The sequence below is a fragment of the Aquarana catesbeiana genome, linkage group LG03, assembly GCF_042186555.1.
Source record: "Aquarana catesbeiana isolate 2022-GZ linkage group LG03, ASM4218655v1, whole genome shotgun sequence".
In the NCBI taxonomy this organism is placed as follows: domain Eukaryota; kingdom Metazoa; phylum Chordata; class Amphibia; order Anura; family Ranidae; genus Aquarana; species Aquarana catesbeiana.
In genome coordinates, this window is record NC_133326.1 from 715,963,654 (window position 1) to 715,985,597 (window position 21,944).

At 43.7% G+C, this 21,944-nt stretch overlaps 1 protein-coding gene across 1 annotated transcript in view; it reads left to right on the top strand.

Moving 5' to 3' along the window:
- The window catches only part of LOC141134364 (uncharacterized), an 83,087-nt gene extending 62,294 nt beyond the window's left edge, over positions 1-20,793 (top strand). Inside the window, exon 3 of the mRNA XM_073623931.1 lies at positions 17,944-20,793. Coding sequence (XP_073480032.1) covers positions 17,944-19,512 — 1,569 coding nt within the window. The 3' untranslated portion in view covers positions 19,513-20,793. The remainder of the gene's footprint in view (positions 1-17,943) is intronic.
- Positions 20,794-21,944: the final 1,151 nt, after the last annotated feature.

The following is a 21,944-nucleotide window of genomic DNA, read 5'->3' on the forward strand; positions in this document are numbered from 1 at the left end:
ACTAGATAAAGATGAATGGCCGGGAAAAAGGAGATAAGGAAGGGGGAAGGAGGGAAGAAGAAAGTATAGAAAAAAAGGGGGGGATATACATAAAGAGAAAAGAAGAGAAAGAGAAAAAAGAAAAAAAAAACAGAAAAAGAGAGACAAAGGAGAGGAAATTAACCACTTGCTTACTGGGCACTTATACCTCCTTCCTGCCCAGACCAATTTTCAGCGCTGTCACTCTTTGAATGACAATTGTACAGTTTAGTCCAATTAAATTTTTATCATTTTTTTCACATAGATAGAGCTTATTTTGGTAATATTTAATTGCTGCTGGGTTTTTTATTTTTTGCTAAATAAAACAAAAAGGGACCAAAATTTTGAAAAAAAAACAACAAAACAGGTAATTTTTCTCCTTCACCGATGTGCGCTCATGAGGCTGCACTGATGGGCAGTGATAGGCACTGATAAGGCGGCACTAATGGGCACTGATAGGTGGCACTGATAAGCACTGATGAGGCGGCACTGATGGGTGGCACTGATGGTTGTCACTGATGGGCACTGATGGTTGGCACTGATGGGTGGCACTGAAGGGCACTGATAGGTGGCACTGATAAGCGGCACTGATAGGTGACACTGATGGGTGGCACTGATGGGCACTTGTAGGTGACACTGATAGGCAGCATTGATCTGTGGCACTAATTATTAGACAATGATGGCCATTGATTGGCAGCACTGGTGGGCATTGATGGGTGGCACTGTGGGCACTGGTAGGTGGCACTGTGGGCACTGGTAGGTGGCACAGTGGGCACTGATAGGTGACATTGGTGGGCAAAGCCACGGCTTTCTGAGTTAGGGACTGATGTCCCTCTGACAGAAGCCAGTGATCAGCTTTTTCTTCCTAAAATAAATACCGATTACCGAGCTTCTGTTTACATCACGTGATTAGCCGTCATTGGCTGACAGCTGATCATGTGGTAAGGGGCCGGGATCGACCCCTTACTCGGATCTGTGATCAGCCGAGTCTCATAGACTCTGTGGTCACAGAGCGCGTCCAGGGACGCCCTCCCAGCAATTTTCATGAGCTGTAAGCCATAATCATCACAATTCTGACAAATCACGGCTTGAACTATCTTGCTTTGCATGTAATGAATCTATCATATATTAGTTTCACCTTTTAAGTTGCATTAGTGAAATAAATGAACTTTTGCACGATATTCAAATTTTTCTAGTATCACCTGTATATTAGACTGTGTGTGTGTAATATATATATATATATATATATATATATATATATATATATATATATATATATATATATATATATATATATTATGGTTGAAGCCCTACAACATAGACTTATCATAAGACTTACAACATGAAATGGACCTGAAGTGTGCCTTGGTCTGATGGCCGGCATACCAAAATAAGGGGGCATATCCAAGATTAGAAATGAATGTTTGTGAAAGAGAAATGATTTGAGAAATTCCCTAAAAAGGGGATGGGAGGGTGGGTATCGCACACAGGAAACTTACAAAGACCACATGCGAGTGGGCCAGTTAAATACCCCCCGGGTCTTCCCATAAATTCAGGCCAGCATACTGGCCTTCTTACTTATGGTTGAAGCCCTATGGCCAATACGGATATGAACAACATAGGCTTATCATAAGACTTACAATATGAAATGGACCTGAAGTGTGCCTTGGTCTGATGGTTGGCATACCAAAATAAGGGAGTAAAAACATACAGGTAGGGGTTAAGTTTTATTGGTTTTAGTCTTATTCATTGAGTGAGTTTGGTAAATGCTTGTGACATTTCCACCTGAGGATTGGGGATGTACCAGGTGAAGCAGGCGACCTTCCACCTGCCTAATCTCTTAATAACATGATCTGGGACCCCATGCCGAGATGCTGTCAAGGCTGCTCCGATACGGAAAGAGTGACCGGAGTACTGAATGGGGTTGAGGTGTAGGTTGCGGAGAAGAATCCTCACGTGTTCCACGAACTGGCTGGCACTTAAAGGTTTGACCGGAAAGGGTAGAAGGCAACTAGAATCTGACTGTTCGGGCAGGAGTGACAGTAGGTGGTCAAGTATGGTAACTGGACACCAGCTATTGTTAGTTTTGTAGAGGTGGATGTCTACACCGGGGCCTGATTGCTGGGTTTTGGATACCGCAAAATGTAGGACGAAATGGTCTTGGTAGCGAATCAAGTGACGTGTACACAGGACTTGGCCTGTGGGGTTATTGCAGGTGAACTCACCAGGCCGGAGGAATCCGTAGTAGGCCAGATAGATAGCTGCTTGTATGACCAAGCTAGGAAGAAGACCAAATGGAGAACTGGCAAGGGTAGTGGACATGTTTCTAAAGATGGTACTTGTTATAGGTAGGCGTTTGGCCTTGACTATTGGCTGTTGTTTCTATATGCCACGTAGGCTGGCTCGGATCACATGGCTTGCAAACAAGGACGGTCTTGTGGGATCTCGTAGAGCCAGAAAGTGTTGGATGCCCACTAAGTATAGGTGGACAGTATTGTGGGACAGGGCCAAGTGACTATGGCAATATGAGATAAAAGCCAGTATGTGTTTGACGTCTGTCGTAGTTCCCGCTGAGCAGTTTGCTAGGAATTTGTGGAAAGCGCTATAAAGCTATATGGTAAGCTTTGAGTGTGTTACGGGACAGGGACTGGTTGATGAGCTGGCTCGCTCCACGGAGATGCTGTTCTAGTCCAGAGTCAGCTGAGACCAGGCCAGGATACAGGCTGATACAGGGTCGGCTCCGGGAACCTGCCGAAAGAAGGAGGTGAAATTAAAGCGTGACAGTGCGTCTGCGGCAAGGTTGCATTTGCCCGGAATGAATGTAGAGTGGATGTTGAATTGGTGCTGAAGGGAAAGTTGTACCAGCCTGCGTAGGAAGGACATAACCAAGAGCGACTTAGACCTGTCTTTAGTAATGATATCTGCCATGGCCTGTTCAATTAACAAGAAGTCGTCCAGGTAAGGGATGACCTCTTGGCACTGAGCCTTATGTATAAGTATCCAGGTGAGGGTCTGTGCAAAAGTGTTGAAGAGCCAGGGTCTGCTTTTAGAGCCAAAGGTCAGCTTGGTAGCAAAGTAGTATGCCTCTTTCCACTTAATGCCGTGCCAACACCAGAGGGTCGGGTGGATAGGCAGGAGCTTAAAGGCGTCTGAAATGTCGGCCTTGGAGAGCCAGGCACCTGTGCCTGCTTTGATAATGGCCTGAATTACCATATCTACAGAGGCATACTTCAGGGAGAACTCCTCAGAGGGAATTGAGGCTGGGCACGTGAGAAGAATGAAGCGCAGACAGGTCGTACACCAAACGAGCTTTATTCGAGAACTTGCCCTTGACAAGCCCAATAGGGCTAACTCTCCAAGTAATGAAAGGGGGCTGTGTGAAGGGACCTATGATGAAGTCTCACTCCAGTTCGGCCTGTAATAGCTGGTCTATGGCCTGCTCGTCAGTGGCCGCTGAGCGGAGGTTCCTGCATTCATAGGTTGTGTGGGGCAGAGAGATGAGGCCGGTATGGAACCCTGCTGTAAATCCTTGTATAAGGAAGGTGGCCAGGGAAGGAGTGGGGTGTGAGGTGAGATAGAGCCCCAGCCATAGGACATTAACTCAGCCTAGTCATGCCTTCTTCTGCTGCTTGATCTCTGGCATATGATACAGATATGGAGCAGGCGGCATTGGCTAAAATTACATGAGCCATAGTTGTAGTTGTTGCAGATAGCTGCTCCTCCTATGGTCCGAACAGAGCGTCTGAACTTGTCCACTTGGGAAGTCTGTACCGGGGCCGGCGGGCCTTGAAATGCACTGGAGGTGGAGGGGAACTCAAATGGGTGAGTAACTGCCGCGTTGGCGCACCAGGCAGTGGTGTGGGTGTGGGTGGAGGATTGGCAAATAGCGCACAATGGTGAGCGCAAGCCAGCAAAGTGACGGCAGAACAATTCAGTGTCCATACGGCTCCAATCCATGCCTGACTGAAATTGTGCCAGCCTGGCTGCTGCTTTAGCGGAGAAGAAACGATGGTAATCGTAAAACGAAAAACCTCTGTATTTGTAGCCCAAGTCCACTACGGTGTGGAGATATAAATCCAGCTCTTCCCTTCTGCTGGGGGAGGCTGAGCATAAGACATCCCTCACCATGCCGAAGGCCAGCGCAAACTCTGGGACGGTCAACTTTCTGTTGAGCCTAGGATCTTTGGCCTTGAGGACCACTGACACGTCTCCCCAGGTAAAGGCTTTGTTCTCCGCCAGGTCGTGAAATGAGGAGGGTGGCGAGGTTGACGTCCTTGCTGTCCAGGATGTCCTTCCTGATGCTGGCTGGAACCAAATGTGCTGGGCAGATAGTGGGACTTGTCCCTGTAGTACCTGCAGGAAGGGGTGTGAGAACCTGCACTGTGGCTGGGTCAGGGATGGTCGTGGCCGGACGAGCCTCCAAGAGTGCTATTCTGACTTGGACATCCATGACTGTAGTTGACAAAGATGACACCATGGATTGAGCACAGCATACTGGCCTTCTTACACCTTACACACATATACATATACATATACATATATATATATATATATATATATATATATATATATATATATTTATATTTATATATATATATAAATACACTGCCTGCACGCGACTAATTAACCTGCATAATCAAGCTCTCTATCTCCTCCGTACACTCCGACACACTACACATGGCCGCCATTGGAAGCAGCCTTATATAGTGTGGGGCATGGATTTAGCCCCTTGAGCCATGATTTGCCAAAAGCACCCTGCAGCAGAGCGCGCTGTGATTGGCCAAAGCATGCAGGTCAGGTGCATGCTTTGGCCAATCATCAGACGCCAATGCAGTGCGAACTCGCAGTGCATTATGGGGCGTTCCATAGCACATAAATTTGCTTTGAACGCCCCATAATATTTGCAATTCGGTGAACATCTGGCCTATCCCTAATCTCAGGTCTGGAAATTAACCCATATTTTACAATGGCATATTAAATTGTTTTTAACCGCTTGCCGAGTTCCATGAGTCGGGTCGCAGGTCCCGCAGACTCGATCGCCATGGGGATACCCGCGATCGCCTCACGGGGAGGAAGAATGGGGAGATGCCGATGTAAACAGCATCTCCCCGTTCTGCCTAGTGACAGTGTCACTCGATTTCTGCTCCCCTGTCATCGGAGCAGCGATCAGTGAACTGTCGCACATAGCCACCCCCCCCCACAGTTAGAAATATGCCCCTAGGACACACTTAACCCCTACACTAAGAGTTATTCTAAGCAGGGGAATTGACGCTGTCCAACGGTATGTGTATAGGTGATGGTTCTTACAAAATTAAAAAGTAATTTTTAAACAAGTGTATCACAAATATTTATATCAAGAAAATTGTTATTGTGCATGTAAAACGCTGAAATCTCGCAAATGTGAATGGGCCACCTATTGAGTGTAATAGGAAAAAAGTGCAGAGTGCTCCTAAAATACATGCATAAATCCCATATTCAATAAATTAAATGTGTGTGGAGAATAATACCTATATCTTAAAAATGGCAGAGAAACCGAATCCAATATGTAAACAATAATGATGGTCAACACAAACAGTTATTTTAGGGAGAAAATGTGGAAAAATAAAAATAAACAGTGGAAACTGACAATGAAAATAAATATAAAAAATAATAACAAATGTAAAAAAATAATAATAAATGTAAAACATGTAAGAAAACCCCAGCCTGTGTGCATAAAAAATCACAATTAAGGCAATCAAAACAAGACAATTCATATGTGCATAAAAATCCAAACAAGGAAAAATTATTGATTATTATTGTGTAAAAAAAAAAAAAAAAAATTGAAAATGTCCGCAAAAAAGTCCTAAAAGTGTGTCCTTCTGGTGAAGGGGAAGTGTAGTCACAGCCTTCAACTGTTAATATCCCGTCCTTCCCTACACCCCCACTCGTGTTTGCACTCACCGGACTGCCTAACCCCTGCATTTCCCTATATAGGGAAATGGAGGTGCCGCTATAGCCAATCGGATGCTCGGAACCCGCCCTCGTGACTCCCCATAGGAAACCATTACTATCCCTGTTAATGGTCTAGCGCCATCATGTGGAAGTGATACATAATATTTTGGGCGCCTCCATTTAACAGAAGAAACCACAGCATAGGATAACATTACATGGCATATATGGCAAGTCATAAGAGTAAACAATCAGCGCGGGGAAACCCTGGACTGGAGAACATGATACCAAATACATTTAATATTGCATATCCCAAAAATGTATGAATCCAAATACAAAAACAGAAAACAAAAAAGAGAAGGGGAATTCAATTGTGGAAATAAGGATAAAAAGATATATAAAAATATTTAAAAAATTTTTAAAAATTATTATTAATGGGAATGAAAAGTATTAAATATGTATGAAAGATCTGAAAGATTGTATATATTTCCAAAGGGTGATATATGCCCAAGGATATGTGTTGGGGGCAGCAATAAAAATATTTCTGTGCATCATCACCCAAGAACAAAAAATCACATACATAATAAAGGCCTATATAAAGAATATATTAGACAAAAAATGTGCATTCATAATAAAGGCCTGTAAAATATTAAATATGTATGAAAGATCTGAAAGATTGTATATATTTCCAAAGGGTGATATATGCCCAAGGATATGTGTTGGGGGCAGCAATTAAAATATTTCTGTGCATCATCAACCAAGAATAAAAAAACACATACATAATAAAGGCCTGTATAAAGAATATATTAGACAGATAAAGAAATACTACGCTCTGAATAAAAAAGTCAGCGCAACCACTGTAACTGATGGCTATACCCATACCGAACTGAGGAACAACTCCATCTTCAACCCTAAGGTCCCGGGGGACCAATGCATAGGCGCATTTAAACAGATGGTCGAGAACGACCTAGCCAAAATGAGCACAAGAAAATCGAGGAGTTCCCATATTTGGAAGACGATCAAAGACATCGGTAAAAGGAAAGAGGTGGTAATAAGACCTGCCGACAAGGGGGGTGGTCTCATTATCCTGAAAAAAGAGGAATACAAAGAAGAAATGAGGAATTTATTGGGAGTTGAAAACACCTATAAAAAATTGAAAAGCAATCCCAAATCACAATATCTAAGAAGTTTAAAAAGATTGGTGAAAAAAGGTGGTGAAATAGGCATTTTGAATAAAAAAGAAGCCAGGTACCTGATTCCGGACTCCACAAAAACCCCTGTTATATACTACCTGCCCAAAATACACAAGGGGCTGAATAAACCACCGGGTAGACCTATCATTAGTGGATTGGATTCTCTGTTCTCGAGATTAGGAAAATATATTGATCAATTCTTGAAACCACTAGTAGCAAAGGGCAAATCCTACCTCAGGGATAGTACCCAACTCATTAATGAGTTGAGAACGATCACTGGAATTGAGAATTGCCTTATGGCAACAATTGATGTCAATTCCTTGTATACAAGTATCACACAGAAGGATGGGCTAAGAGGGGTTGAGAAAGCCCTACACGAGGGTTCGGATCTCAAACACGAACAAATACAATTTCTTTTGGAAGGTCTGGAATTGGCAATGGGGAGTAACTATTTTTGGTATCAAAAAGATTTTTATGTACAGAAAAAGGGGGTTGCTATGGGTGCCAAGTACGCGCCAAGTGTAGCGAATTTATTTATGGACTTATTTGAAGAACGCTACATATATAACAACAGGAGACCCGAGATAAAGTTTTACCGACGGTATATTGACGATATAATTATCTTGTGGGAAGGGGATTCCGACTCCTTTGGGAGGTTCCTGGATGGCCTTAACAGAAATGTATATGGGATCTCCTTTACTGGTAAGACAGATTGTGACTCGATAGAGTACCTAGACCTACAGATTTTTAAACAGGGTGGTGAGTTGGCAACAAGAACTTTTTTTAAACCCACTGATCGTAATGGGTATATACCCACCTCGAGCTGCCACCACCCGAAATGGAAAAAGAACATACCCAAGGGGCAGAAGCTTTTGAGAATACGGAGGAACTGCGAAAACATTGAGGACTAATGGAATCACACGGACACGCTGACCAAAAAATTCATAGATAAGGGATACGACCCAGAAGTTCTGGCTAATATAAGAAATGAGATACAAGGATTTGACCGAAACTCCTTGCTAACAGCGGGTAACAGTAAGAAAAGGTCTCCGGTAGACATCTCCTTCGTTACAGGGTTCAAGAACCAATACAGATCTATCGAGCATATTGTAAGGAAGTATTGGCCGATCCTAAAATTCGACAGAACTCTTGGAAAATTGCTGACAAAAAAACCCTGGTTCATTTATAAGAGAGCACCTACCCTCAGAAATCACCTGGTCCATAATGTTATTGATCCCCCTAAGAACGTGAAACTGTTCTCCGATATGAAGGGATTTTATAGATGTCAAAAATGTTTAGCCTGCGGAGTCAGTAAAAGACAACCCAAAAAAAGAACATCTTTTAAGTCTAGGAATGGCAAGGAGTACGAGATTAGGGAGCTGGTCACCTGCAACACCACCCATGTAACCTATATCATCGAATGCCCCTGCCGGCTGCAATATGTGGGCAGGACTACTAGACCCCTTTGTGTACGGATTAGGGAACATATTAATAACATTAAAAAAGGGTTCCCCAAACACAACCTCTCCAGACACTTCGATGAATTTCACCACAGGGACCCATCTGGCCTCATTTTTTATGGGATTGATACCATAAAAAACCATTGGAGGGGGGCAGTAAGAGGATATTGATATCACAAAATGAAACAAGATGGATACATTGCTTGGATTGCCTTGTCCCCAGTTGTTTGAATGTAGAGATAGACCTAAACTGTTTTTGTCCAACTTTCAAGGGTCTCTCCCCCACCAGCCATTACCATTCCTTAAAACTTTACCACTCCGTGATTGAACCTTGGGCTATATATTTTTATTCACATTTTTATTCATATTTTTTAAATCCATATTTTTAACCCTTATCTACATCAACACGTTAGTCTCTGCACCTCACATAGTTTATACTGTACCCCTTTAATTAGTACTACAGACCAGATTAAAGGCCCTTAACCAATTTTATTCACTTAGAATTTTGCATCCTCTTCTAAACATTCTATATATATTTTACAGGCCTTTATTATGAATGCGAATTTTCTGTCTAATATATTCTTTATATAGGCCTTTATTATGTATATGATTTTTTGTTCTTGGGTGATGATGCACAGAAATATTTTTATTGCTGCCCCCAACACATATCCTTGGGCATATATCACCCTTTGGAAATATATACAATCTTTCAGATCTTTCATACATATTTAATACTTTTCATTCCCATTAATAATAATTTTTTTTTAATTTTTTTATATTTTTTATATATCTTTTTATCCTTATTTCCACAATTGAATTCCCCTTCTCTTTTTTGTTTTCTGTTTTTGTATTTGGATTCATACATTTTTGGGATATGCAATATTAAATGTATTTGGTATCATGTTATCCAGTCCGGGGTTTCCCCTCGCTGATTGTTTACTCTTATGACTTGTCATCTATGCCATGTAATGTTATCCTATGCTGTGGTTTCTTCTGTTAAATGGAGGCGCCCAAAATACTATTATGTATCACTTCCACATGATGGCACTACACAGGCTGGGGTTTTCTTACATTTTTTACATTTATTATTATTTTTTTACATTTGTTATTATTTTTTATATTTATTTTCATTGTCAGTTTCCACTGTTTATTTTTATTTTTCCACATTTTCTCCCTAAAATAACTGTTTGTGTTGACCATCATTATTGTTTACATATTGGATTCGGTTTCTCTGCCATTTTTAAGATATAGGTATTATTCTCCACACACATTTAATTTATTGAATATGGGATTTATGCATGTATTTTAGGAGCACTCTGCACTTTTCCTTTTACACTCAATAGGTGGCCCATTCACATTCGCGAGATTTCAACGTTTTACATGCACAATAACAACTTTCTTGATATAAATATTTGTGATACACTTGTTTATAAATTACGTTTTAATTTTGTAAGAACCATCACCTATGCACATACAGTTGGACAGCGCCAATTCCCCTGCTTAGAATAACTCTTTACGTTTTGGATCTCACCTCGGTGATTTTCATTTATAGGGGGTAGGGATGAGCTTCGTGTTCGAGTCGAACCCATGTTCGACTTGAACATCGGCTGTTCGATCGTTCGTCGAATTGCGAACGTTATGGGCCGTTCGCGCCAAATTCGTGTGGCGCGTCATGGCCCATAATTCACTGCGGCATCGCAGTGCATTGCTTGCTGATGATTGGCCAAGCATGCACTATGACCCGCATGCTTGGCCAATCACAGCGCCGTCTTAACAGAGAGCCGTAATTGGCCAAAGCCAAGGAGGCTTTGGCCAATTATGGCTCAGGGGATTTAGTACACGCCCCACACTATATAAGGCCGCCTGCACGGCGGCCCTGTGCAGTGTGTTCCGGTGTGCTTAGAGAGAGAGAGAGACAGTGTCATTTCATTTGAGTTAGCTAGATTAGGCAGGACAGTCAGTCAGTTAACTGCACTTAAAGTGTATTGTGTATATATATGCATCCCAGGTGTTGCATATATATATATATATATATACACTGTATTCAGTTTAGCTAGATCCGTTCCTGTTATCTTCTAGACTATTTACATTTAGTGCAGTGCGTCCTGCTCACAGTGTTCAGCTAGATCCGTTCCTGTTATCTTCTTACTGACAGGCAGGCTTGTCTTGTTACAGTATTTTGAAGAAAATTACTGGTGTTCTTTTGATCCTATTAGTACCACAGTCAGGCAGCTAGACTATTTACATTTAGTGCAGAGCGTCCTGCTCACAGTGTTCAGCTAAACCTACAAGCTAGTGGGGTGCGTCCTGCTCACAGTGTTCAGCTAGATCCGTTTCTGTTATCTTCTTACTGACAGGCAGGCTTGTCTTGTTACAGTAAATACAGCTACCTGAAGAAAATTGCTGGTGTTCTTTTGATCCTATTAGTACCACAGTCAGGCAGCTAGACTATTTACAGTTAGTGCAGTGCGTCCTGCTCACAGTGTTCAGCTGGATCCGTTTCTGTTATCTTCTTACTGAAAGGCAGGCTTGTCTTGTTACAGTAAATACAGCTACCTGAAGAAAATTGCTGGTGTTCTTTTGATCCTATTAGTACCACAGTCAGGCAGCTAGACTATTTACAGTTAGTGCAGTGCGTCCTGCTCACAGTGTTCTGCTAAACCTACAAGTTAGTGGGGTGCGTCCTGCTCACAGTGTTCAGCTAAACCTACAAGTTAGTGGGGTGCGTCCACCTCACAGTGTTCAGCTAAACCTACAAGCTAGTGGGGTGCGTCCTGCTCACAGTGTTCAGCTAGATCCGTTTCTGTTATCTTCTTACTGACAGGTAGGCTTGTCTTGTTACAGTAAATACAGCTACCTGAAGAAAATTGCTGGTGTTCTTTTGATCCTATTAGTACCACAGTCAGGCAGCTAGACTATTTACAGTTAGTGCAGTGCGTCCTGCTCACAGTGTTCAGCTAAACCTACAAGTTAGTGGGGTGCGTCCACCTCACAGTGTTCAGCTAAAGCTACCTGTAGAAGGTTGGTGGTGTTCTCATACTACAGGCAGGCAGTTGATTTTGCTAGCTGCAGTATCAGTACATATATATATATATATATATATATATATATATCCCAGCTTAGTGCAGCTACAGGCCATTAGTATGTCTGGAAGGCCAAGAAGGAGAGGCAGACAGTCACAAGCCAATAAGAGAGGGCAAGCAGGCTCTGTGTCTAGTGCTGGTCGAGGAGACGGTGCATCCTCATCAGCACGTGGCCATGGGACACGCTTGGCCTTTTTTCGGCAGCTGGCCATGTTGAGCCGCAACATGCGGAAGACTTGGTCGAGTGGATGACCAAGCCATCCTCATCCTCCTCATCCTCTCTCACCCATGCCCAGGGTACTTTGTCTGGCAAAGCAGCGGCCTCTTCCCTCGGCTCAATGTCATCAGTGACTCCTTCCCTAGCCCCACCATGTCCTCCTGAGGAGTCCCTCGAACTGTTTGACCACAGTGTTGGGTACATGCTCCAGGAGGATGCCCAGCGTTTGGAAGGCTCTGATGATGATACTGAGCTCGATGAAGGCAGTAACATGAGCACGGACAGAGGGGGTGCCCAAGAAGGACAGCAATCTGGCAGTCATGCTCCCCCTGCTGCAGCATACTGCCAGGTTTGCTCCAGTGATGAGGAGGGAGGGGATGATGAGGTCACTGACTCAACGTGGGTGCCTGATAGGAGAGAGGAGGAGGAGGAGGAGGAGGAGGCGGCACATCACCAACAATGCAGGATGCCCTCCAGGGGCCAGCCTAAGGGTAGCACATTGACTGCATCACACCCCAAAGCTCCACATGTGCAGGGCGCTGCAGTCTCTGCGCGTTATTCAAAAAGTTCTTTGGTGTGGGCCTTTTTTGAGACGAGTGCATCAGATCGCACCGCTGCTATTTGCAACATATGTCTCAAGCGTATCTCGCGTGGCCAAAACATCTCCCGCTTGGGTACCACATGCTTGACCAGACATATGTTGACCTGCCATGCAGTTCGTTGGCAAGCGTATCTAAAAGACCCACACCAAAGAACAAAGAGGACCTCTCCTTGCTCCTCATCAGCTGAGATTTCCAACCCCACTAGACCTTCAATCCTCTCTGAGACCTGCACTGAGAGGAATGAAGGTGTAGAATTAGGTGTGTCACAGCCAAGTACTTGTGGGCAATCTGATTTTGGTACACCGACGTCAGATTGTACCAGGCAAATTTCCCTGCCCCAGCTGCTGCACCGCCGAAAGAAGTTTGCTCCCAGCCATCCACATGCCCAGCGGTTGAATGCTAGCTTGGCAAAATTGCTAGCACTTCAACTGCTGCCTTTTCAGTTGGTAGACTCTGCCCCCTTCCGTGAGTTTGTGGAATGTGCGGTTCCTCAGTGGCAGGTACCCAAACGCCACTTTTTCTCACGGAAGGCGATTCCGGCTCTCTACCAGCATGTGGAAGGCAATGTCCATGCCTCGCTGGACAGGGCGGTCAGCGGTAAGGTGCATATTACCGCTGACTCATGGTCCAGCAGGCATGGACAGGGACGTTACCTAAGTTTCACGGCGCATTGGGTGACTCTGCTGGCAGCTGGGAAGGATGCAGGACAAGGTGCAGTAGTGTTGGAGGTTGTTCCGTCACCACGCCTCCAAAATGCTAATGATTGTGACACACCTCTCTCCTCCACCCCCTCCTCTTCTTCTTCCTCCATGGCCTCTTCCTCGGAACCAGCGGTGCTCCGTAGTCGTTCAAGGGGCTACGCAAGTACGCAGGCCAAAAGATGCCATGCGGTGCTTGAGCTGGTGTGCTTGGGGGACAGGAGCCACACTGGGGCAGAGGTTCTGTCAGCTCTGCAGGGGCAGGTTCAGAGGTGGCTGATGCCACGCCAACTTAAGGCAGGAATGGTGGTTTGCGACAATGGCACCAACCTCCTCTCTGCCCTCCGACAGGGACAAATGACCCATGTACCCTGTTTGGCTCACGTCCTTAACTTGGTGGTGCAGCGGTTCTTGGGCAGGTACCCGGGCTTACAGAATGTCCTGAGGCAGGCCAGGAAAGTCTGTGTGCATTTCCGCCGGTCATATAATGCCAGTGCTCGGCTCACGGACCTCCAAAAGGAGTTTAACCTGCCCAAGAACCGCCTAATCTGTGACATGCCCACCAGGTGGAACTCAACGTTGGCCATGCTGCAGCGGCTACACACGCAGCAGAGGGCCATCAATGAGTACCTGTGCGACTATGGCACCAGGACAGGGTCAGGGGAGCTTGTTTGTTTTTCCCCGCGCCAGTGGGCCATGATCAGGGATGCATGCACTGTCCTGTCACCATTTGAGGAGGCCACGAGGATGGTGAGCAGTGACAGTGCATGCATCAGTGACACTGTCCCCCTTGTCCACCTGTTGGAGCACACGCTGCGTGGAATAATGGACAGGGCACTTGAGGCAGAACAGAGGCAGGAAGAGGAGGACTTCCTTAGCTCTCAAGGCCCCCTTTATCCAGACAGTGTTCCTGCGTGCCCGCCGATCACACAGGAAGAGAACGAGGAGGAGGAGGAAGATTGTGTCAGTATGGAGGTGGTGCCTGGCACTCAGCATCAGCAGCAGTCTTTAAGGGATCAGTCCCAAGAAACACATGGACTTGTACGTGGCTGGGAGGAGGTGGCTGCGGACCATGTCGTCCTTAGTGACCCAGAGGACTCCGGACCGAATGCCTCAGCAAACCTACGCTGCATGGCCTCCCTGATCCTGCAAAGCCTGCGTAAGGATCCTCGTATTTGTGGTATCAAGGAGAAGGACCAATACTGGCTGGCAACCCTCCTTGATCCACGTTACAAGGGTAAGGTTGCGGACCTTATCTTGCCATCGCAGAGGGAGCAGAGGATGAAACATCTTCGGGAGGCCTTGCAGAAAGGTCTGTGCAACGCGTTCCCAGAGACTGGGAGGTTACAAACTCCTGTTTCTGGACAACGTGTTGCTGAGGCTTCGGTCAGTCAAAGAAGGAGCGGTGGAGAAGGTGGCCGTCTGACCGATGCGTTCAGACAATTTTTTGGTCCGCAGCCCCAAGGTATGATCGGTTCCAGCAACCATCACCAGCGTCTGTTTTACATGGTGCAGGAATACCTAGGGGCAAGATCAGACTTGGACACCTTTCCCACTGAAAATCCTCTGGGTTACTGGGTCTTGAGGATGGATCACTGGCCAGAGCTTGCACAGTATGCAATTGAGCTACTGGCCTGTCCTGCATCCAGCGTTCTTTCGGAACGCACATTCAGTGCTGCTGGAGGCGTGGTAACCGATCACAGGGTGCGTCTGTCCACTGACTCGGTCGATCGACTGACCTTCATAAAAATGAATCAGTCTTGGATCACCACCAGCTACCAAGCACCTGATGCTGATGTAACCGAATCATTTTTTTTGAAGTCTCAGATCCCTTCAAAGACTGCCTATGCTGATGCTGAGTGACTATCCCTGAGTAATTATCCTCTTCCTCCTCAATCATCACGCTGATAGCTTGTAAGAACATTTTTGGTTCTGGGCGCCACCACCAGTGCCTAAGGCACAATTTTTAGGCCCCTGTTTAACAGAGGCGTGTAATTACAATTTTTGATGTAATGCTTTGCAGCAGGGCTCGTTCCTGCATTCCAACTAGAGTGTCTGTGAGGGGTTGCAGTGTTGTGGCACCAGCACCAGTGCCTAAGGCCCATTTTTTCTGCCCCTGTTTAACAGGGGCGTGTAATTACAATTTTTGATGCAATACTTTGCAGCAGGGCTCGTTCCTGCGTTCCAACTAGAGTGTCTGTGAGGGGTTGCAGTGTTGTGGCACCAGCACCAGTGCCTAAGGCCCATTTTTTCTGCCCCTGTTTAACAGGGGCGTGTAATTACAATTTTTGATGCAATACTTTGCAGCAGGGCTCGTTCCTGCGTTCCAACTAGAGTGTCTGTGAGGGGTTGCAGTGTTGTGGCACCAGCACCAGTGCCTAAGGCCCATTTTTTCTGCCCCTGTTTAACAGGGGCGTGTAATTACAATTTTTGATGCAATACTTTGCAGCAGGGCTCATTCCTGCGTTCCAACTAGAGTGTCTGTGAGGGGTTGCAGTGTTGTGGCACCAGCACCAGTGCCTAAGGCCCAATTTTTCAGCTCCTGTTCAACAGGGGCATGTAATTACAATTCTTGATCTAATATTTCACAGCAGGGCCCTGTGAGGGCTTACAGTGTTGTGGCCACAGCAACACCTAAGGCCCAAATTTCTGCTGAGTATATAGGGCAGGACCCTACTTTCAAACAACTAAGTTACAAACGACTCCTACTTGCAAACGGAAGGAGACAACAGGAAGTGAGATGAAATCTACCCCTAGGAAGGGAAATTCTCTCCTGTAAGAGTTAATATGGGAAAAACATTTCTCCTTTCCACTGATGCTTTCCAATCCATTGGGACAAAAAGTGAGGTGAAATCTTCTGAAGAGGAGGAAAGACAGCAAAACAAATGTCACAGGGGTGATAACCCTTCCCTATGTTTTCCAAAAAGCTTAAAAAAGATTTTTTGGCTGGAGCTAAACACGTTAAAAATGTACCCGTTCAAAATTACAAAGAGATTCTACTTAACAACAAACCTACAGTCCCTGTCTTGTTTGCACCGCCTGTATACTGCTGTTCAGAGTATATAGGGCCTGGTGGCCCCACACCTTTCCTTATTTTAATTTGGGTGCGGGGTTCCCCTTAATATCCATACAAGACCCAAAGGGCCTGGTAATGGACTGGGGGGGGGGTACCCATGCCGTTTGTCTCACTGATTTTCATCCATATTGCCAGGACCCGACATTACATTAAACCCGCAAGCAGTTTTAAATGAGATTTTTTCCTTTAAAAATGACATTTGGTGCAGGGACTGTTCTAAACACGGGAAACACGCGTCACTTTACAGGCATACTATAGACACCCCTCAGGTACGATATTTAAAGGAATATTTCACTTTTTTTTTTTTTACTTTAAGCATCATTAAAATCACTGCTCCCGAAAAAACGGCCGTTTTTAAAAGTTTTTTTTGCATTGATACATGTCCCCTGGGGTAGGACCCGGGTCCCCAAACCCTTTTTAGGACAATATCATGCAAATTAGCCTTTAAAATGAGCACTTTTGATTTCGAACGTTCGAGTCCCATAGACGTCAATGGGGTTCTAACGTTCGTGCGAACTTTCGGTCCGTTCGCAGGTTCTGGTGCGAACCGAACCGGGGGGATGTTCGGCTCATCCCTAATAGGGGGGCAGCAGTCCTTTTTTTCCTATATTCCTAAGTGCGGAATTACTGTTATTCATTAACCCCTACACTGCCACCTAGTGGTTAACCCCTTCACTGTCAGTGACATTTTTACAGTAATCAATGCAATTTTTTAGCACTGATCGCTGTATTAATGCCAATGGTCCCAAAAATGTGTCAAAAATGTCTGATGTGTCTGCCATAATGTCGCAGTCACGATAAAAATCGCTGATCACTGCCATTTGAAAAAATAAATAAATTATTAATAAAAATGCCATAAAACTAATCCCCTATTTTGTAAACGCTATAACTTTTGCGCAAACCAATCAATAATCGCTTATTGCGATTTTTTTTTACCAAAATTATATAGAAGAATACGTATCGGCCTAAACTAAGGAAAAAAACATTTTTTATATATTTTTGGGGGATATTTATTATAGCAAAAAGAAAACAATATTGCGTTTTTTTTCGAAATTGTCGTTCTATTTTTGTTTATAGCGCAAAAAATAAAAACCGCAGGGGTGATCAAATAACACCAAAAGAAAGCTCTATTTGTGGGGAAAAAAGGACGTCAATTTTGTTTGGGAGCAACGTCGCACGACCGCGCAATTGTCAGTTAAATCGACGCAGTGCCGAATCGCAAAAAGTGCTCTGGTCAGGAAGGGGGTAAATTCTTCCAGGGCTGAAGTGGTTAAAGAATACCATCATATAATTCTCTGCATGTTGGGGTCTTGGCAGAATAATTAAGGTATATTTTAGGGATGCAAGGGCTGTAGTACAGTATGTGTGTGCAGTATATAGTGCGAGTAGACTCAGATTCTGTATAAGCACACAACAATTCAGGTTGATGTAGCCATTTCCACCTTTCATCTCTCTATACCCATCTGTCTTTCTTTGCCTTCCTTCTAAAGCTCAGATATATGATTATTTTTACTATTGTAAGAAAAAATCCCCCCTCCTCTGTACTCTGATCCTCGTATCAAATATCACGTATTCCAGCCAACCCTCACCCTGTGTAGGAGGATGTGACCCTCCCAACTGCGTTCTTCCCCAGTGGAGACTTTCACTTTCATTTCTCTTCTGCTGTCAGCGATGGCGTCTGCTGATCTGAGAGCTGAGCTGGAATGTTCCGTCTGTCTGAACATTTATACAGATCCTGTAAACCTGAGATGTGGACACAACTTCTGCCGGGTCTGTATTGATCGTGTGCTGGATACACTGGGGGAGTCTGGAGGATATTCCTGTCCTGAATGCAGAGAGAAGTTTCCGGATCGGCCTGCACTGCACAGGAACATAACACTACGTAACATAGTGGAGAATTTCCTGTCTGCTCAGCCAGATCATGAGGAGTCCGGGGTCTTCTGTACTTACTGTGTGGACTCTCCTGTACCTGCTGTTAGATCCTGTCTGCTCTGTGAGGTTTCTCTGTGTGATAAACACCTGAGAGTCCACAAAAAGTCCCCAGAACACATCTTATGTGACCCCACCTTGTCCATGGAGAGCAGGAAATGCTTCGTCCATAAGAAGATCCTGGAGTATTACTGCACTGAGGATGAGACCTGTATCTGTGTGTCCTGCTGTCTGATTGGAGAACACATAGGACATAAGATGGAGTCACTGGATGAGGCTTCTGAGAAGAAGAAGGAGACACTGAGGAATGTTCTGCAGAAACTTCTGATAAAGAGAGAGGAGATGGAGGAAAGAGTCCAGAGTCTGCAGGAACACAGGAGGAAAGTAGAAGAAAAAGCATCTGGTGACACCGAGAGAGTCACTGTCCTGTTTAGAGATCTCAGGAGACGTCTGGAAGACCTGGAGAAGAGAATCCTGAGGAAAATCTCCGGGAGGGCAGAGAGGATCTCCATCTCCATCCGGGATCTGGAAATAAAGAAGGAGGAGCTGTCCAGGAAGTTGCGTCACATTGAGGAGCTGTGTAACATGACGGATCCACTGACTGTCTTACAGGAATCAGACACAGGTGACTTGTGTGATACTGAGGATGGAGATAATGAGGACAGAGAGAGACATGAGGAATTCCTCCATGATGGAGGGGGTCTGGATGTGGACGGGATATCACACACATTATCTGATATAATAAGAGGGGTAAATGTATACTTCTATATACAGGGAGCTGCAGACATATTACTGGATGTAAACACAGCTCAGAATAATCTCCATATATCAGATGACAGGAAAACTGTATCCTTGTCAGATAGAAACCAAATTCGTCCAGAAACACCAGAGAGATTTCGGTATTGTCCTCAGGTGTTGAGCAGTCGGAGTTTCTCCTCAGGGAGACATTACTGGGAAGTGGATGTCGGGGGATCAGATTGGTGGAGAGTCGGGATGTGTTACCCCAGTATAGAGAGGGGAGGAGGGCAGTCACTGATTGGATATAATAACAAGTCCTGGAGTTTGTACAGGAATAATAATAAGTATGAGGTGTCACATGACAGTAAAGCGATCCTCTTACCCATCAATATCTCCAGTAACACAGTCAGGATATATCTGGATTATGAGGTCGGACGGATCTCCTTTTATGATCTGTGTGACCCGATCCGACACCTCCACACCTTCACCACCACCTTCACTGAGCCCCTCCATGCTGGGATATATGTATGGGAAGGCTGTGTAAAGATCTGTGGGGGGAATAGGGAATAATAGTCATAGTGAGAACTCGGCCCAGAGATTGGTGATGTCACAGGGAAGAGGGATGGGATTGGTAGAATACTTAGCCAATGGGATAAAGCAGTGGGTGGGACTTCAGTTAGGGTCCTGCTCACATTTCTACTATAAATAATAATAAGTGAGATTTCTCCCTTAGTTGCTGATCGCTGTGATTGGGTAGAATATCCATCCAACTACTGGACTAACATTTTCCTATTTGCCAGTGAGAGGGAGTGTGGCCTATCTATCTATCTATCTATCTATCTATCTATCTATCTATCTATCTATCTATCTATCTATCTATCTATCTATCTATCTATCTATCTATCTATCTATCTATCTATCTATCTATCTATCTATCTATCCCATGACAATCTGACATATAAGGCTGGCCATACATTATACAATTTGCTTCTACAATTTTCCTTTCGATTTACCAAAACCATGGGGTCACATCTAAACAATTTCAATTTGTTAGCAATCAGGTAAATCCAAAGAAAATTGAACAAGAAAATTGTATAATGCATGATCAGCTTCACTTTCCGTGTAATTATTGCACAGAAAATGATCAGATATGTGTGACATCAGAAATCTCCTCCTCTGGCCCCTCCCCCCTACTCTCTGCCCCTCCCCCCACATGCAGTCACTCTGTGCGGGGTGCAGTGCGGTCGCTGTGATTGGATAGGATGGGGTCACCTCTCCTCCCTTTCCTCCTCCTATTCCATACAATCTATACTAAATAGAAATCACATTTCCAGCCAAAACCTTGTTCTTAGTTGTGGATGGGGTGGGGGAGGGTTAGAACCCCAGTCAGATTTTTATATATCTGTGTCTTGTTGAAGATTTCCCATCACTTCCTGTCTGGTTAAATGTCATCAGGACAGGAAGTGTCTACTGACAATGGGAATCTTCTACAGAGACACGTCATACATTAGTCTGGTAATATGTAGAATACACGGGAAGGTGAGACCGGGGAACACGCTGAACACCAATATACATCACAGTGCTGCTAACAGTCACACCATCTGATTGGTTGCTCCGGGACTCACACTCTGCAATACTGTGCTGTATAAGAGGAGATGTATTATGGGAAAAGGAGAACACGGGTTAATGTCTTACTTTATCTTTATGGAATCCTCCAATGGAAGCTGGGGGCCCAAATATCAGACGTGTGCACTGACAATAAATGTGTTCATTTTCGTTTCATTGCTTTTTTCAGAAGTTCGGAAATTCAAAAATTCGAAAATTCGGAAATCGAAAATTCAAAATTCGGAAATTCAAAATTCGGAAATTCGAAAATTCAAAAATTCAGAAATTTGAAAATTTGAATTTCCGTATTTTCAAATTTTCGATTTTTTCGAATTCCGAGTTTCCGAATTTTCAATTTTCCAAATAACGAATTTCCGAATTCCAAATTTCCGAATTTTCAAAATTCCGAATTCCAAATTTTCAAATTACGAATTTTTGAATTTCCGAATTTTTCGGAATTAGAAACTTCGGGAATTCAGAAATGCGAAAATCCGAAAATTCCAAAATCTGAAAAAAAGAAAGAAAATCAGTAAAAATCGAAATAATAACTAACTAATAATAACTAACTATAATATTATAGATATTGGAATTTCCTTTCAAAGTTTGTGAACGTAACGAATACAAATTTATCTGAAGTTACAAATTATCAGAAACAACGAATGCCGCATCTAAACAAACGGAATGGAACAAATTAATAATAAATAATAATAATAAAAAGGTTTTATTATTTTTATTATTATTATTAGATCGTTACGTTCCATTCGGTTAGATGCAGCATTCGTTATTTCAGATAATTCGTAACTTTGGATAAATTCCTACTCGTTACATTCACTAAAAGCCAAATTTGAATGGAAATTCCAATACCTATAATTTAATATTTATTATTAGTTATTATTTGAGATTTTTGGGTTTTTGAATTTTCAGATTTTCATTCTTTTGAAGGTTCAGATTTTCATTCTTTTTTTTTGGATTTTCAAATTTCCAAATTTTTAAATTTTCGACTGTCCTAATTTGAAATTTTTTCGAATTTCCTAATTTTGAATTTTTGAATTTTCTAATTTCGAATTTTCGAATTTCCTAATTTTGAATTTTTGAATTTTCTAATTTCCTAATTTTGAATTCTCAAATTTCCTAATTTCGATTTTTTGAATTTCCTAATTTTGAATTTTCGAATTTCCGCGGAGGCTCCTCTCACCAGAATACACAGATCAGTGCTGCAGTCATTGGCTGTGAGTGCTGATCCAGTGCTGGCTTTCCAGCAGGACTGCTTGACAGAAGCCAGTTGCAGAGCATTGCACCCCCCATTTTTGGATGGATGTAATATGTTATTAAAGATGAACTTTGCCTTTAATATTCCGGCCAATGGAATCCATTAGCACTCAAACACCTGACGCACC